The following is a 13,597-nucleotide window of genomic DNA, read 5'->3' on the forward strand; positions in this document are numbered from 1 at the left end:
ACCTTGCCGCAACGCATCGATTAATTCTTTTCCAAGATGGTAGTTCCAGGTTAAGCACCTTGGTGTTTCCTTTCGCGTATGGACTTTCATGAAAGAAGTTAATTCATCTCACATCAATATTGCCATTCCCTGATTGGACTTGAAAAGCTAGTGGTGGTGGTTATCCATATAGTGCCGACAGTGAGGGGCTTCACTGATTCAAATAATGAATCACACAAAAATAAAACTCACCGTAACAAAGGAAGCAACTTGTCCCATTTAGTCAGCACTTGGCCAAGAAGTAATTTCAGAATAAGGCATTATTCCATTTCTGAACTCTTGAACCATAGTCTTGTACATATTGTGAACAATGTATATTCAAGATTATCACTGCATATGGCCCCTTCACTCTTTGAGACAATAAATTTCAAATCATAACTAATTACTGTGCAGCACTACATTTTATCTTTATTGATCATAGGCGTTATTTTGTATTTGGTGCCGTGGTTTAGTTGGCTAACGCGCCTGTCTAGTAAACAGGAGATCCTGCGTTCTAATCTCAGTGGTACATATAGCAGGAAGCTTTTACCCTTCACTCCATATTTCAACACAATCTTGTACACTGAGTGAACATTTGAATGTCTCCGAAACATTCGCAGGCTTTTCGTAACATTTCGAGCGTCTGGTGCTGGAAACGCATAGCAACCGAGGAGCAGGAGAATCGATGTTTCGGACAGACGTCTCAGATGTTGCCTGACCTGTGCTTTTCCAGCACCACACTCTTGACTCTGATCTCCAGCATCTGTAATCCTCATTTTCTCCCTTTTAGTAACATGCATCTACTGAGAAGAGTATTATATCCTTTGCCCGAAACGTCGATTTTCCTGCTCCTCGGATGCTGTCTGACCTGCTGTGCTTTTCCAGCACGACTCTAATTTTGACTCTGATCTCCAGCCCTTACTTTCGCATACAAACGACAACAAGCTAACAGGCTCAGTTTTTGAAATAACTCATATCATATAAACATTTCTATTACTGAAGTATTTACTCTTCTCAAATACTAAGCAGATTTCATTTTCAGAAACAAGACGAAGGTCTGATATGCAGAATTGTCGGAATGCTTTAAAACACCACTCAGGTAAAGGCACCGCTGAGATTCGAACTCAGGATCTCCTGTTTACGAGACAGGCGCTTTAACCAACTAAGCCACGGCGCCGAGAACGGGCAGTATTTAACAGACCTAACTGAGGACTGCAAGTGCTGGAGAATCAGAGTTGCTGAAGTATGGCATTAGAAAAGGTACAGCAAGTCAGACAGAATCCGAGGCGCAAGAGAGTCGACGATTCGGGCAGGACCCTTCTTCAGAATTCTAATAATCAGAGCTGCATTATTTTCAATCCATATTTCCCATGTTCTGTATTAATGGTCGGAAGGCTAAATGTAGTCAAGCAGTATCAATGATTCACAAGAATCATCGAGACGCGAAACGTTACCGTACTTTCTCTATAAATGCACATTTCAAGCGCAAAGGCATTTCCAAGTCCTCAACTGTGATCATTTTACAAGCATCTTTCAACAGATTGCGGGGGTGGGGCGGGGGGCGGTGAATTGGAAAAGGACGCACTTTTGACGCACTTTTGCCTGACGCGCTATGATCTCCAGCGTTTTTTGAGTATTTCTCCAGCATTTCGTTGACAGTTGTGAGGAGCTGGCGGGTGGTTTGAGTGGCTGAATCTCCACCCTCGGGGTTCCGGAGTGTTTTGCTGGCTGACCTCAAGAATGCTCAAAAACAATCTCAAGTTTCAGTAATTGTGCGAATAATCGCCCAGTGCATCGCTCGTTAAGAGCTTTCTCAATGCACATTTCAAGCGCAAAGGCATTTCCAAGTCCTCAACTGTGATCATTTTACAAGCATCTTTCAACAGATTGCGGGGGTGGGGCGGGGGGAGGTGAATTGGAAAAGGACGCACTTTTGAAATTGTTTCTATCAGTTTTATATTTGAATGCAAGATTCTTTAAATAAAAAAAAACAACGTTCTGGAGAAACTCATCATGTCTAGCAGTATTTGCTGGTCGACAAACTGTATTAACATTTCAACTTTAAAAATCACACAACACCAGGTTTGAGTCACAGAGTCATAGAGATGTACAGCACGGAAACAGACCCTTCCGTCCAGCCCGCCCATGCCAACCAGATATCCCAACCCAATCTCGCCCCACCTGCCAGCACCCGGCCCATATCCCTCCAAACCCTGCCTATTCATATATTCATCCAGATGCCTTTTAAATGCTCGAAACATCATGGCACAGACAGAGAACACAGGGGCTAACACCTTCAACATATTGTCTAGCCAACATCAATTATTACAGCTAACCTGAGAATGCAACTTTTAAAAAAAGGTTTTGTGATTTACACATGAAAGAAGTGAAACTATCATGGTATTCGAATAGATGAAAGACTCAACAGACGATCAAGGTATTTTTCACTGTATAATTTCAGTTACATCACACTGTAAATTCTTGCTATAAATTCTGTGCCTTACAGTTGTGTCCTCTACAATCACCTGACGAAGGAGGGGCGCTCCTAAAGCTAGTGTGCTTCCAATTAAACCTGTTGGACTATAACCTGGTGTTGTGTGATTTTTAACCTTTTAAATGCTGCAGTTTTACCAGCTTCCACCACATCCTCTGGCAGTTCATTTCACACACGTGCCACCCTCTGCATGAAAATGTTGCCCCATAGATCTCTTTTATATCTTTCCCCTCTCACCCTAAACCTATGCCCTCTAATTCTGGACTCCCCCACCCCAGGGAAAAGACTTTGTCGATTTATCCTATCCATGCCCCTCATGATTTTATAAACCTCTATGAGGTCACCCCTCAGCATCCATTGCTCCAGAGAAAACAGCCCTAGCACATTCAATCTCTCTCTATAGCTCAAATCCTCCAACCCTGGTAACATCCTTGTAAATCTTTTCTGAACCCTTTCAAGTTTCACAACAGTCTTCCGATAGGAAGGAAACCAGAATTACACGCAATATTTCAAAAATAGCCTAACCAATGTTCTATACAGCCTCAACATGACCTCCCAACTCCTGTACCCAATATTCTGACCAATAAAGGAAAGCATACCAAACACCTTCTTCACTATCCTATCTAACTGTGACTCCACTTTCAGGGAGCTATAAGCCTGCACTCAAGGTCTCTTTGTTCAGCAACACTCCCTAGGACCTTACCATCAAGTGTTTAAGTTCTGCTAATATTTGCTTTCCCAAAATGCAGCACCTCACATTTCTCTAAATTAAAGTCCATCTGCCACTTCTCAGCCCATTGGCTCATGTGAGCAAGGTCCTATTGTAATTTGAGGTAATCTTCTTTGCCGTCCACTACACCTCCAATTTTGGTGTCAACTGCAAACTTACTAACTATCCCTGTTATGCTCACATCCAAATCATTTATATAAATGATGAAAAGTAGTGGACCCAGCACCAATCCTTGTGGCATTCCACTGGTCACAGGCCTCCAGTCTGAAAAAAAACCATCCACCACCACCCTCTGTCTTCTACCTTTGAGCCAGTTCTGTATCCAAATGGCTAGTTCTCCTTGTATTCCATGAGATTTAACCTTGGTAACCAGTCTTCCATGGGGAACCTTGTCGAACGCCTTACTAAAATTCATATATATTATGTCCACTGCTCTGCCCTCATCAATCCTTTTTAATACTTCTTCAAAAAACTCAATCAAGTTTGTGAGACATGATTTCCCATGCACAAAACCATGTTGACTATCCTGAATCAATTCTCGCCTTTCTAAATACATGTAAATCCAGTTCCTCAGGATTCCCTCCAACAACTTGCCCACCACCGACATCAGACTCACTGATCTATAGTTCCCTGGTTTGTTCTTACCACCCTTCTTAAACAGTGGCACCATGTTAGCCAACCTCCAGCCTTCCTCACCTGTGACTAATGATGAAACAAATATCTCAGCAAGAGGCCCAACAATCACTTCCCTAGCTTCCCACAGAGTTCTAGGGTTAAAGTCCAACAGGTTTATTTGGAAGCACTGTGTTTTGGAGCGCTTCAAAAGCTAATGCTTCCAAATAAGCCTGGTAGACTATAACTTGGTATTGTGTGATTTTTAACTTTGTCCAACCCAATCCAACATGGGCTCCTCCAAATCATGGTTTACATTTCAAGTCTAATAATTCATCTTCGGAAATTGTTCTTTAGTTCATTAGTTGATCAGAGATCACGGTTATAACAGCCATCTAATTTAAAAGAAGTAATTGCTATAACAATAGAGTAAACTAGTTTGTATTATGAAGGACATCATATTCAGCATAATTAAGAAGCTTTGAATTTAGATCAGAATGTAAGAAACAGGAGCAAGAGGACAATACTCAGTCCTTCAAATATGTCAGTCTTAGTGATCTTCTACTTTGAAAGAAAGCAAAGATCTGCGGGTGCTGGATGTCAGAAACAAAAGCAGAAAGCACTGGAAAAACTCAACAGGTTAGGCAGACCAGAAAACTGGACCTGAAACATTAACACTGCTTCTACTTCCATGCCATTTTCCTCCACGATCCCCTAATGATTTAACATGGAGGGAGTTATCAATCTCAGTTTTGAACATAATCAATGATTGAACCTAAATAGCCATCTGGGGCAGAGAATTCCAATGATGCGCCACCCTCTGATGGATGAAGTTCGTCCTCATCTCAATTGTAATTAGTCCTATGAGATTGTGTCTCCTGGAGAACTCACTTCCACCCCAACTCCCAGCCTCATAGAGGGAAACATCATTCCAACTTTGTCCAGTGTATAAAAAATATTTATGTTTGAACGAGACCAGCTCTTGTTCAATTCAGGCTTGAAGGAACTATAAGGACAATAAGGACAAACCTGGAGCTCAATCTACTTCTTTTGCTGAGCAAGTAATAATTCGTAAAATAAAGCATTTTTAAAATTATTTAAATGTTTTACTAACAAGAAAGATCTATTTTAATCACTTGGACGTTTTGCTGCTATGTTCTGCTTTTATTTAACAATGAATACTGATAACATTATCAAGAGAATGGTTTTGGCAATCAAGGAACTCAGTGATATGAGAGAACTGAATCAACACACCCAATTGTGATGTCAATTTAAAGTAATTTATCTCTCCTTATAGTGTGAATCTGTAAGTACCCAAGTAAATACTCCAATGTCACGTTACAAATATAATCAGGATGTTGAGGAAATTAAATTAAGGCGCACCAAGATTCCGTGTATGGCAATTGGCTTTGGCATGCCAATTGCAGCACTGACTTCTGTTTACAGAAGACATCCACGCAGTTGGAAGGAAAAGTAAAAGGAACGCTAAGGGAGAGGTGGAAGATTTTGGGGGTTAAATAGGAATGTGGAGTTGACGCTATAATCAGATCAGCCATGACCGACGAAATGGTGGGGGGATCAAATGACCAAAGCTCGCTCTTAGCTTATACATTTAAATGTTGAGATTAAACATGCATGCACTGAATCGATTTCACACAGGGACCAAGCACATGCGCTATTTTAGCTCGAGTGTTATGTACTATCTAATGTGGAGTTGATGTTACAATCTTACTAAACGGTGGGGGGAATGAAATGGCCTAAGCCAGCTCTTAGCTTATACTTTTTAAATGTTGAGAGTAAACATGTCCCAGCAGGTTTCTAATGAGTTGACAAACAAAAGACAAGGTAAAAACAATGACTGCAGATGCTGAAAACCAAATACTGGATTAGTGGTGCTGGAAGAGCACAGCAGTTCAGGCAGCATCCAACAAGCAGCGAAATCGACGTTTCGGGCAAAAGCCCTTCATTCCTGATGAAGGGCTTTTGCCCGAAACGTCGATTTCGCTGCTCGTTGGATGCTGCCTGAACTGCTGTGCTCTTCCAGCACCACTAATCCAGTATAAACAAAAGAAAACATTAAGTCTTATAAGAGGTGAGCTAACGCACAGACGAGAGGTAAAAGGAGATAGTATTTATCATGGGAGACGATATGTGGTTCAAAGGCTGAAGTCGGGCTTTATGACCCGGGAGCAACTTTGCGATGATATCATTGAGCCATTTCTCGGTGGATATTAATAAGTGTGGAGTGGTTAAGAGAGAGAGAGAGAAACATGGAAGGCTAAACAGAAGCATGAAGTCCAGTCATATGAATGTTAGAAACATTTAGAGAGTCGCATTTGGAATAGACTGACTGGTATTAGGTGATTGAGTTTATGGAACACTGTTTCAATAATGGAACAGCTTGTCCTATCTTTGATACAGTATTCAGTCTTTATATGTAAGAAACATGGTTAAAAATAAACCCAAACTAGTTGGGTTTTGACCTTGTCTTCTCCATCAGTCCGTCTTGAACCAAAACTTATGGATGTGTTTATAAAACCACACACAAAAAATGCAATCGACATATTGGTTCGCATCCTCTGATCAATTTGAGAAATGCAACATTTTTTTTAAAAATGATTCGATTTCACGCAGGGACCGAGCACATGCGCTATTTTAGCTCGAGTGTTATGTGCTATCTAATGTTAACTTTGTTGACGAGTTCTGTTGTTCGAAATCTGACCACAGTCTCTTGTCAGTTTGGTTTCGCTCTTGTGATTGGGGGTGGGCCCAGGCCGGGAACCTGTCAGGCGTGGGGCTGCCACTGGCTGGTGATTGGGCCAAATGACGCCGACACGTTATTGTTAGAGGTGCCACGTGACAATTAAAGCCCAGGGAAAGGTGCAAACCGGAGCGCAGTATAAAAGTCCGGGAGCTGAGGGACTGTCTGCAGCGGGAAAACATCTTCCCTGCGACTTCTTCCTAATGGAGTTCCGCCGTGCAGATTGATCCATCCAGTTAAAGGACGTCCTTCCCTATCCTCCCGGGCCACGTTCCATCTCCGGGCAACATTCCATTCCCGGGTTACGTTCCATCTCCGGGCAACATTCTATCCTCGGGCAGCGTTCCATCCCCGGACCATCATCGAATCGCGCCAGCAGCATTATGGACACGGAAGCCTGTCTCCTGTCGTGCCTGGACAAACCCGCCTCTAACCTCGGCGTCAATGATGTGTACGAGATCGCCAAGTTGATCGGCACTGAGCTGGAGAAGCTAATCGACAGCCACGGGAAGAAAGTCGTGGAAGGTCTGATTCCTAAGATTGTCCGCATCTTGGAAATGCTGGAAAGTTTCGTGACAAGGAACGGGAACACCGAGCAGGAGCTGATCCGAGCTTTCGTGAGATTACAAGATGGAGAGAGAAGCACAGGCCATTACAAGGTGCGTGCCTCCGGGCACAATGCTGAATTTAAATGCTTTTTTAAAAAAAATGTAACTCTATTGAATAACTTTGCATCGGCTATTCCTAGACATCTCCACCCCCGCCCCCAAATTCGCGTACAGTCATGCAGAGTCGTCTTCAACGCATATGTGGCTAAATAACTAAGTCTGCTGCTTATATATTCCACTTTTTATACATAGGGTTGGGGTTGTCGGACATCCCTCTTAGAGTGACTAGTTTTCCTAAACCAACACTGAAGACTTTGATAAAAGTTGAGTACAGTACCTCAAACACTGGAGATCCAAAGTAAAATCTTTAGAACTCGTATCATTGGACTTGAAGCATTAAACTTGCTTTTCTGTCTCCACAGAAGCTGCTAGACCTGCTGAGTTTCTCTGGGACTTTCAGTTTTATTTGGAGATGTTGAGATTAAAATCCAGTAACAATGAGTAGAGAAAAAAAGTCACTGGCCTAGCTTAATTTCTGCCTTAATGCTCCACTAAGTTGCTTCCTATCCATTTTAATCTAACCCTTGCATCATGCCTTCTGTTGCTCCTTGCTTTTCTACTGGTGAAGCTTAATCTTTTAAATGCAATGTCCAATATGCTTTGAGGACTAGCTGTTTGTTTGTTTACATGCCTAACCAGCATAGGGAGACTGTACACTCTGTTAAAAAGCAATCTTCTGTCACCTATCTGCTTGCTTCTCAAATCTTTTAGAAAGAACACTGAAGATGGTCAGATGTTCCTGGAGCTGACTTGGAATTGCATTACCTGACAAAGTCAAACCTGGGTATCCTTTAGTTCTGCACAGCTTTACTCTGTTGGAGCCCTTTGTGTTAGTTGAACAGTCAAAAATTAGACAGGAGATGATTTGACCTCATGAACCTGTGTTGCTGTTAATTTGATTGTAGCCTTGCTCCACATTCCTGCATATGGCTGTTGATTTGATATGCCCTGTTCTGTCATTGATGCAGGATTTCAGATTTGTCTTTGGAGTAACTGTAACTGATGGCACAATCCTTTAGCTCCCATAGCTAAAGAGCTAGATGTGGACAATGTAATTCTGAAAGATTCAATAGACTTTATTACAGTCATAAGCACTATCCTATGTGGTCTAGTGCTGTAACAAAGTTGTTCAAACTGTTGGTAACTTCCTTAGTGTCATGTTGCAAGTGGCTACAGTAAGATGAAGGCTGAGACTGTTTTATACCATCAGGTTGCATTCTGTGATTATGGTGGTGATATCATAAATATGTCACTTAAAAGCTTATTGCAAAAGGCTGGGAAGCATATCAAATAATAGCTACAAACTGTTAAAACACAAACCCAAAGAGCTGCAGATGCTGGACATCACAAACAAATGCAGAAATTGCTGGAAAAGCTTTTCAGTTCTGACAATTGAAAGGTCATTGGAACTGAAACCCTAACACTGTTTTCTCTCTGCAGATGCTGGCAGACCTGCTAAGGTCTTGCAACAATTTCTGGTTTTGTTTGTGAGCTGCTGACCATAGTGAGAACACTAGTTTGCACTCAACATTAGCAAATTATTGCATGACTGAGGCAATAACATCAGTGTACTCTAGTGTGATCAAGTGTACTCTCCCTTTGACACACAACAGCATACTTGCCACAGATACATATTTACAAGTGTGTACATTATTGTTATTGGAATCTAACGAACTGAAGAGGTTGTGTGTTTTTTGTCTTGCAGCATGCACATTATCTTTACAGAATTGGTTTGGGTTCGTGAGCAAGGAAATCTAAGTGTAATGTGATGAAAGCCACCCCCCCCCCCCCCCCCCAAATGATAAGGAAATAGTTAATGCAAGTTTCCAGTTTCTCTACCCTCAGATGACTAGTTCCTGAATTTAAGCTTCCTCTTCTGGATTACAATGCTGTGCAGTGTTACAATGTGCTGTCTGATTCCCAGGCATCTATTTACAGTCATGATTTACACACACTCCCTGAGCAGACTTGGTTTCCAGCACCTTCCTGCTGTACAAAGTTAATTACTTTTTGACAGATCTCCTGTATCCTCTTGGCTGTCATACTTTTCTCCCTTCCAACTGCACGCTTTGTGTTGGTGATCAAGTGAACACTCTCTTGAACTGATTGTAATGGATAGGGTTGTCTCTTTTTTTTTCTCTCCTCTTGTGGCCTCTCAGGGATGGAGTGGAAATGGAGAGCCAAGAACAGAAATTGCTGGACAAACTCAGCAAATCTGGCAGCATCTGTAGAAAGAAAGCTAATGTTTCATGTCAAGCAACTAGCAAATCAGGGAATTTTCTAGAAAATGGGAGCATGAGAAAGTAGGGTTCAGGCTGTGGATCAGTCACCATTTATAGTGAATGCCCAAACAGGCCCCAGGGTCTGCATGGTCTGTGCCTGTTCCTACTTGCTTATTATTGGTCACACTCTTTTGAGAAATTCTGACTCTGACCTTTCCATACAGCTCCACACATTCCAACACATGTTCCCCATTTCCCCCACCAAACTGACTTCACTGAACTTCTGTAACAAACATTGCCTGTTCCCCCTTTTTTGTCTTCACTGCACTTTCACTTTCTGAATGTAATTTGCTGAGAGCAAGAAACTCCAACTCTGCCTGAATCAATCCCATAGTCTTCAACCACTTTCTTTTCGCCATTCAATTTGTCATTTGCCAGTTGTAGGATGGCTTAGTAATATTATCATTAAGATCATTAGTCTAGTGACCCAGGTAATGGAGGACCTGGGTTCAAATCTCTGCCTTGGTATTTTTTATTTAATAAAAATCTGGATTAAGAGTTTAATGTAGACTGTGAAACTGGTTTGTGGGGAAAATTCCATATGATTAAGGTTTTTTTTGGGAAAGGAAACTGCCATCCTTACTTGGCCTGGCCCACATGTGACAGACTTCACTGCCTACTGGACAATTAGGAATGGGCTGGCCAAGCCAGTGAGACCCCAAGCAAATTTGCTACAAACATTTAGGATTCCATGTTTTGCATGTCCCTTTCTTTTTTTTTTACCAACTCTGCTACGATAGAGCTCAGAAGTAACTTTGATCTTGTCTCTGTATTAGACATGATATCAGTCATCAATTGTGTAGCTTCCTTTTCAATAATTGTAAACCTTGCAATTTATTTCTTTAAGATTTATAGTTAAGGTTGAGGTTCAGGTTGTAAGTTTGCTCGCTGAGCTGGGTGGTTTGTTTTCAGATATTTTTGTCACCATGTAGGTATCAGTGAGCCTTTGAAGTGCTGTGTTCTGTCCTGCTTTCTGTGTGTCTTGGTCTGTTCAGGTGGGTGATATCATTTCCTGTTCTTTTTCCTCAGGAGGTTGGCAAGTGGGTTCCAAATTGACATGTTTATTGACAGAGTTCCGGTTTGAATGCCAGGCCTCTGAATTCTTCCTTTTCTCAGAGGTTGGAATGCACAAGAGTTCAGAGGCCTGGCATTCAAACCGGAACTGTCAATAAACATGTCAATTTGGAACCCACTTGCCAACCTCCTGAGGAAAAAGAACAGGAAATGATATCACCCACCTGAACAGACCAAGACACACATAGAAAGCAGGACAGAACACAGCACTTCAAAGGCTCACTGATACCTACATGGTGACAAAACAAACCATCCAGTTCAGCGAGCAAACTTACAACCTGAACTGGAAACCTGTTTATTTGCCATCTCCAACAGTGCCATTTAATATCCCACAAACTCACCAATTACATTGGACCAGATTGATTTCTTCATTAGGACACTTTTTTTTTTCTTTAATATTTTCATTAAGTGACAATCTGCTATTGGAGAAACATCACAACCTCTCTATCTTCTGCTTGAAGGTTTCCTCTTCTGTAAAGGTCCATTCCTTTCATTGCTATCAATTTGAACACATGATTTTGGATTGGAATTACTAAAAGCAGATCTGTTCCAGAAATTGGGAATGTAAAGAATGGGTTACTGGAAATGCTAAAATATAACTTTCTTAGCTGCAGATATTCATGATTTTTGTCCTATGAAGCACTTTTAATATTTGACTCTGACACAATAATATTGTCATCTTGAAATGTTTTGGGGAGAAGTGAGATTCAGTTACACAAGAAACAATTGAAATGGTTCTCTATTGTGGCTTTTGTCAGAGTACAGGATGCGTACTATTACAACCAACACCTGGCTAGTGCTTAATGTAGCTGGACTATGTGCTAAAGAGGAAGCTCTTAACATTTTAAGTTCTAGCTTATCCTGGGCAGTTCTGATCTTTCAGTAGACTCTCTCTGCCACATTTTTTTGTAGACTTTCTCTTTGAAAAGAGGAAGTGCTTCAGTGATACCTTCAAGGCCTCACTGGTGACATGCAGCATTTCCACAGACACCTGGGAATCACCTGGCCTAACTCCATCCAAAGTGGAGGAGCAGCATCCAGGATGGTATCTAGCACTTGGAGACTTGCTGTTCGGGTGGGTTGGGGAAGGAGAAGATAGAGGTCAGGCAAAGAGCAGAAGAATGTGCTGCTGCACTTGTGCTGAACCCACCCTTTCCCATGACCACCACCTGCCCCAAGTGTAACAGAACCTGCAGTAACTGCATTGGATTGTACAGCCACCTGTGGACTCCTCCTAGGAGTGGAAGAGATTCATTCTTGTCTGTGAGGGAGCACCATTTTTTTTGGACATTAAAGGCTGATGTAAGTAGTGTATGAGTCCTCCAAGTATCTGGTGCTTCCCAATGTGTATTCCAGGAGAATACAGCCAGAGGCCAGTCCCTGGATCTCTTTAGTCAGGGGATCAGACAGATACTTATGCAGCATGAAACATGACTCTAGGATGGTGTGTTGCGTCACTTTTTTTTTCCAGGGTCAAGGATGTCTGAGTGGCTGCAGGACCTCTCTTTTTGGGATCAGTCAAAAGTTGTTGTCTGCAATCCTTCTAATGACATAAGTACAGAAATCCAAATTCGGTGTATTAGGAAGGTAACAACTTTTTGTTTTAGAAACAAAACTCAAGGACCTAAATAAGCAATCTGTTCATTCCTCCCAGTGCCATGTGTTAGTGACTAAGAGGCTTGATTGACTCAACATGTGGCTGGTGAGCAGGTATCGGAGGGAGGACATCAGATTTGAGGCACTGGGGCCAAGTCTAAGGCAGATGAGACTTGTACAAGATGGATGGCTTGCATCTTAACAGGACTGGGACTGATATTTGGTAATGCTATTTGGGTTTGTTTAAATGAACTTAAGGGAATGGGAACCTGATGGATAACCCAAAGTGGAAGGGTGTTAAGATGGTAATAGGAAGTAGAAAAGCTGTGAGGGAGACTAGCAGACAGAAGAAACACAGCCGAACAATGGACATGTCTTGAATGCAGAGTAAGACAAAATTTGAGGGTGCCCTCCCTACCTGAATGTTAAGAATGCTGCACATGAGGTAGGCTTTTAAAGGCACAAAGAAGTAGGTGGTTACAATATAAAGGACTAAGAGCTGAATACTCAAGGGTATTTTTCATTTAGGACAGACAAATGAGAAGGAAAATGAGCTGGAGTTGTGCTGATAATACAAGATGGGATCAGTACATTGTTCTTTCCAGTTGGAGCTCCTCACTTACCAATGTTAAATTAGTTTGTGAAACTGAGAAACCGCAAGGGGCTGTCAACATATGTTGGAGTTATTTATGGGCCACTAAATAGCAGTGATAGTGGTTGAATTGATGTGGGACCTGGCAAGTCTGAGATGTCAAGCCTATATTATGTGCAATAGTAATCTCCAGTGACTTCAACCTGTATATAAACTGGATAAACCAATTTCATACTAAAGTTGTGGAGGATATTTCTGGAATACCTTAAGGATGCTTTTCTAGAGCAGCTTGTCAAATAGCTGACTAAAAGACAGGCTACTTTGGATTAAATATGATGCAATGATAAAGGGTGCATCTAAAGTTTCTTTTACAAGATGACTAAGATTGAGTGACCACAATATTATGTTTTACATTTATTTGAAGGTGAGCGAGTTCTAGCTGAAGTAAGTGTGTTAAATCTGAATAAAGGAAATTAGGAAAACGTGAGGCTCAATTGACTAAGTTGGATTGGGAAATGTAATTAAAATATCAGTTAACTTTGGCTGACAAAGGAAGTTGAGGATTGTATAATAAAGGAAAAGGCAGTCAGAAAGAGCACTAAACCTGAGGATTGGGAAATTGAGTACAGCAAAGGAGAGCCAAGAAACTTGGAAGGAAAAGAAGAATAGAATATGGAAGCAATCTGTGTAGATGTGCACAGTCCTCCAGCTGTGGAGGCACCACAGCCCAGTGTGACCGTAACTGGACTTCTGTATATTTTGTATTGCTC

General features: G+C 41.6%; 1 protein-coding gene and 1 non-coding gene across 3 annotated transcripts in view; one reads left to right on the forward strand and one right to left on the reverse strand.

Annotated features, from left to right (window-relative positions):
• Positions 1-1,121: 1,121 nt before the first annotated feature.
• On the reverse strand, positions 1,122-1,195 carry trnat-cgu (transfer RNA threonine (anticodon CGU)). Its single transcript has one exon. It is a non-coding gene; the product is annotated as a tRNA-Thr (tRNA).
• Positions 1,196-6,725: 5,530 nt separating this feature from the next.
• The window catches only part of rilp (Rab interacting lysosomal protein), a 40,669-nt gene continuing 33,797 nt past the window's right edge, over positions 6,726-13,597 (forward strand). The window contains exon 1 of one of the 2 annotated variants that reach the window (XM_072589631.1): positions 6,726-7,274. In XM_072589631.1, coding sequence (XP_072445732.1) covers positions 6,999-7,274 — 276 coding nt within the window. In that variant the 5' untranslated portion in view covers positions 6,726-6,998. The remainder of the gene's footprint in view (positions 7,275-13,597) is intronic. The other variant, XM_072589632.1, reaches the window with a different exon arrangement.

This window comes from Chiloscyllium punctatum, chromosome 19, assembly GCF_047496795.1.
Source record: "Chiloscyllium punctatum isolate Juve2018m chromosome 19, sChiPun1.3, whole genome shotgun sequence".
NCBI classification, from domain to species: Eukaryota; Metazoa; Chordata; class Chondrichthyes; order Orectolobiformes; family Hemiscylliidae; genus Chiloscyllium; species Chiloscyllium punctatum.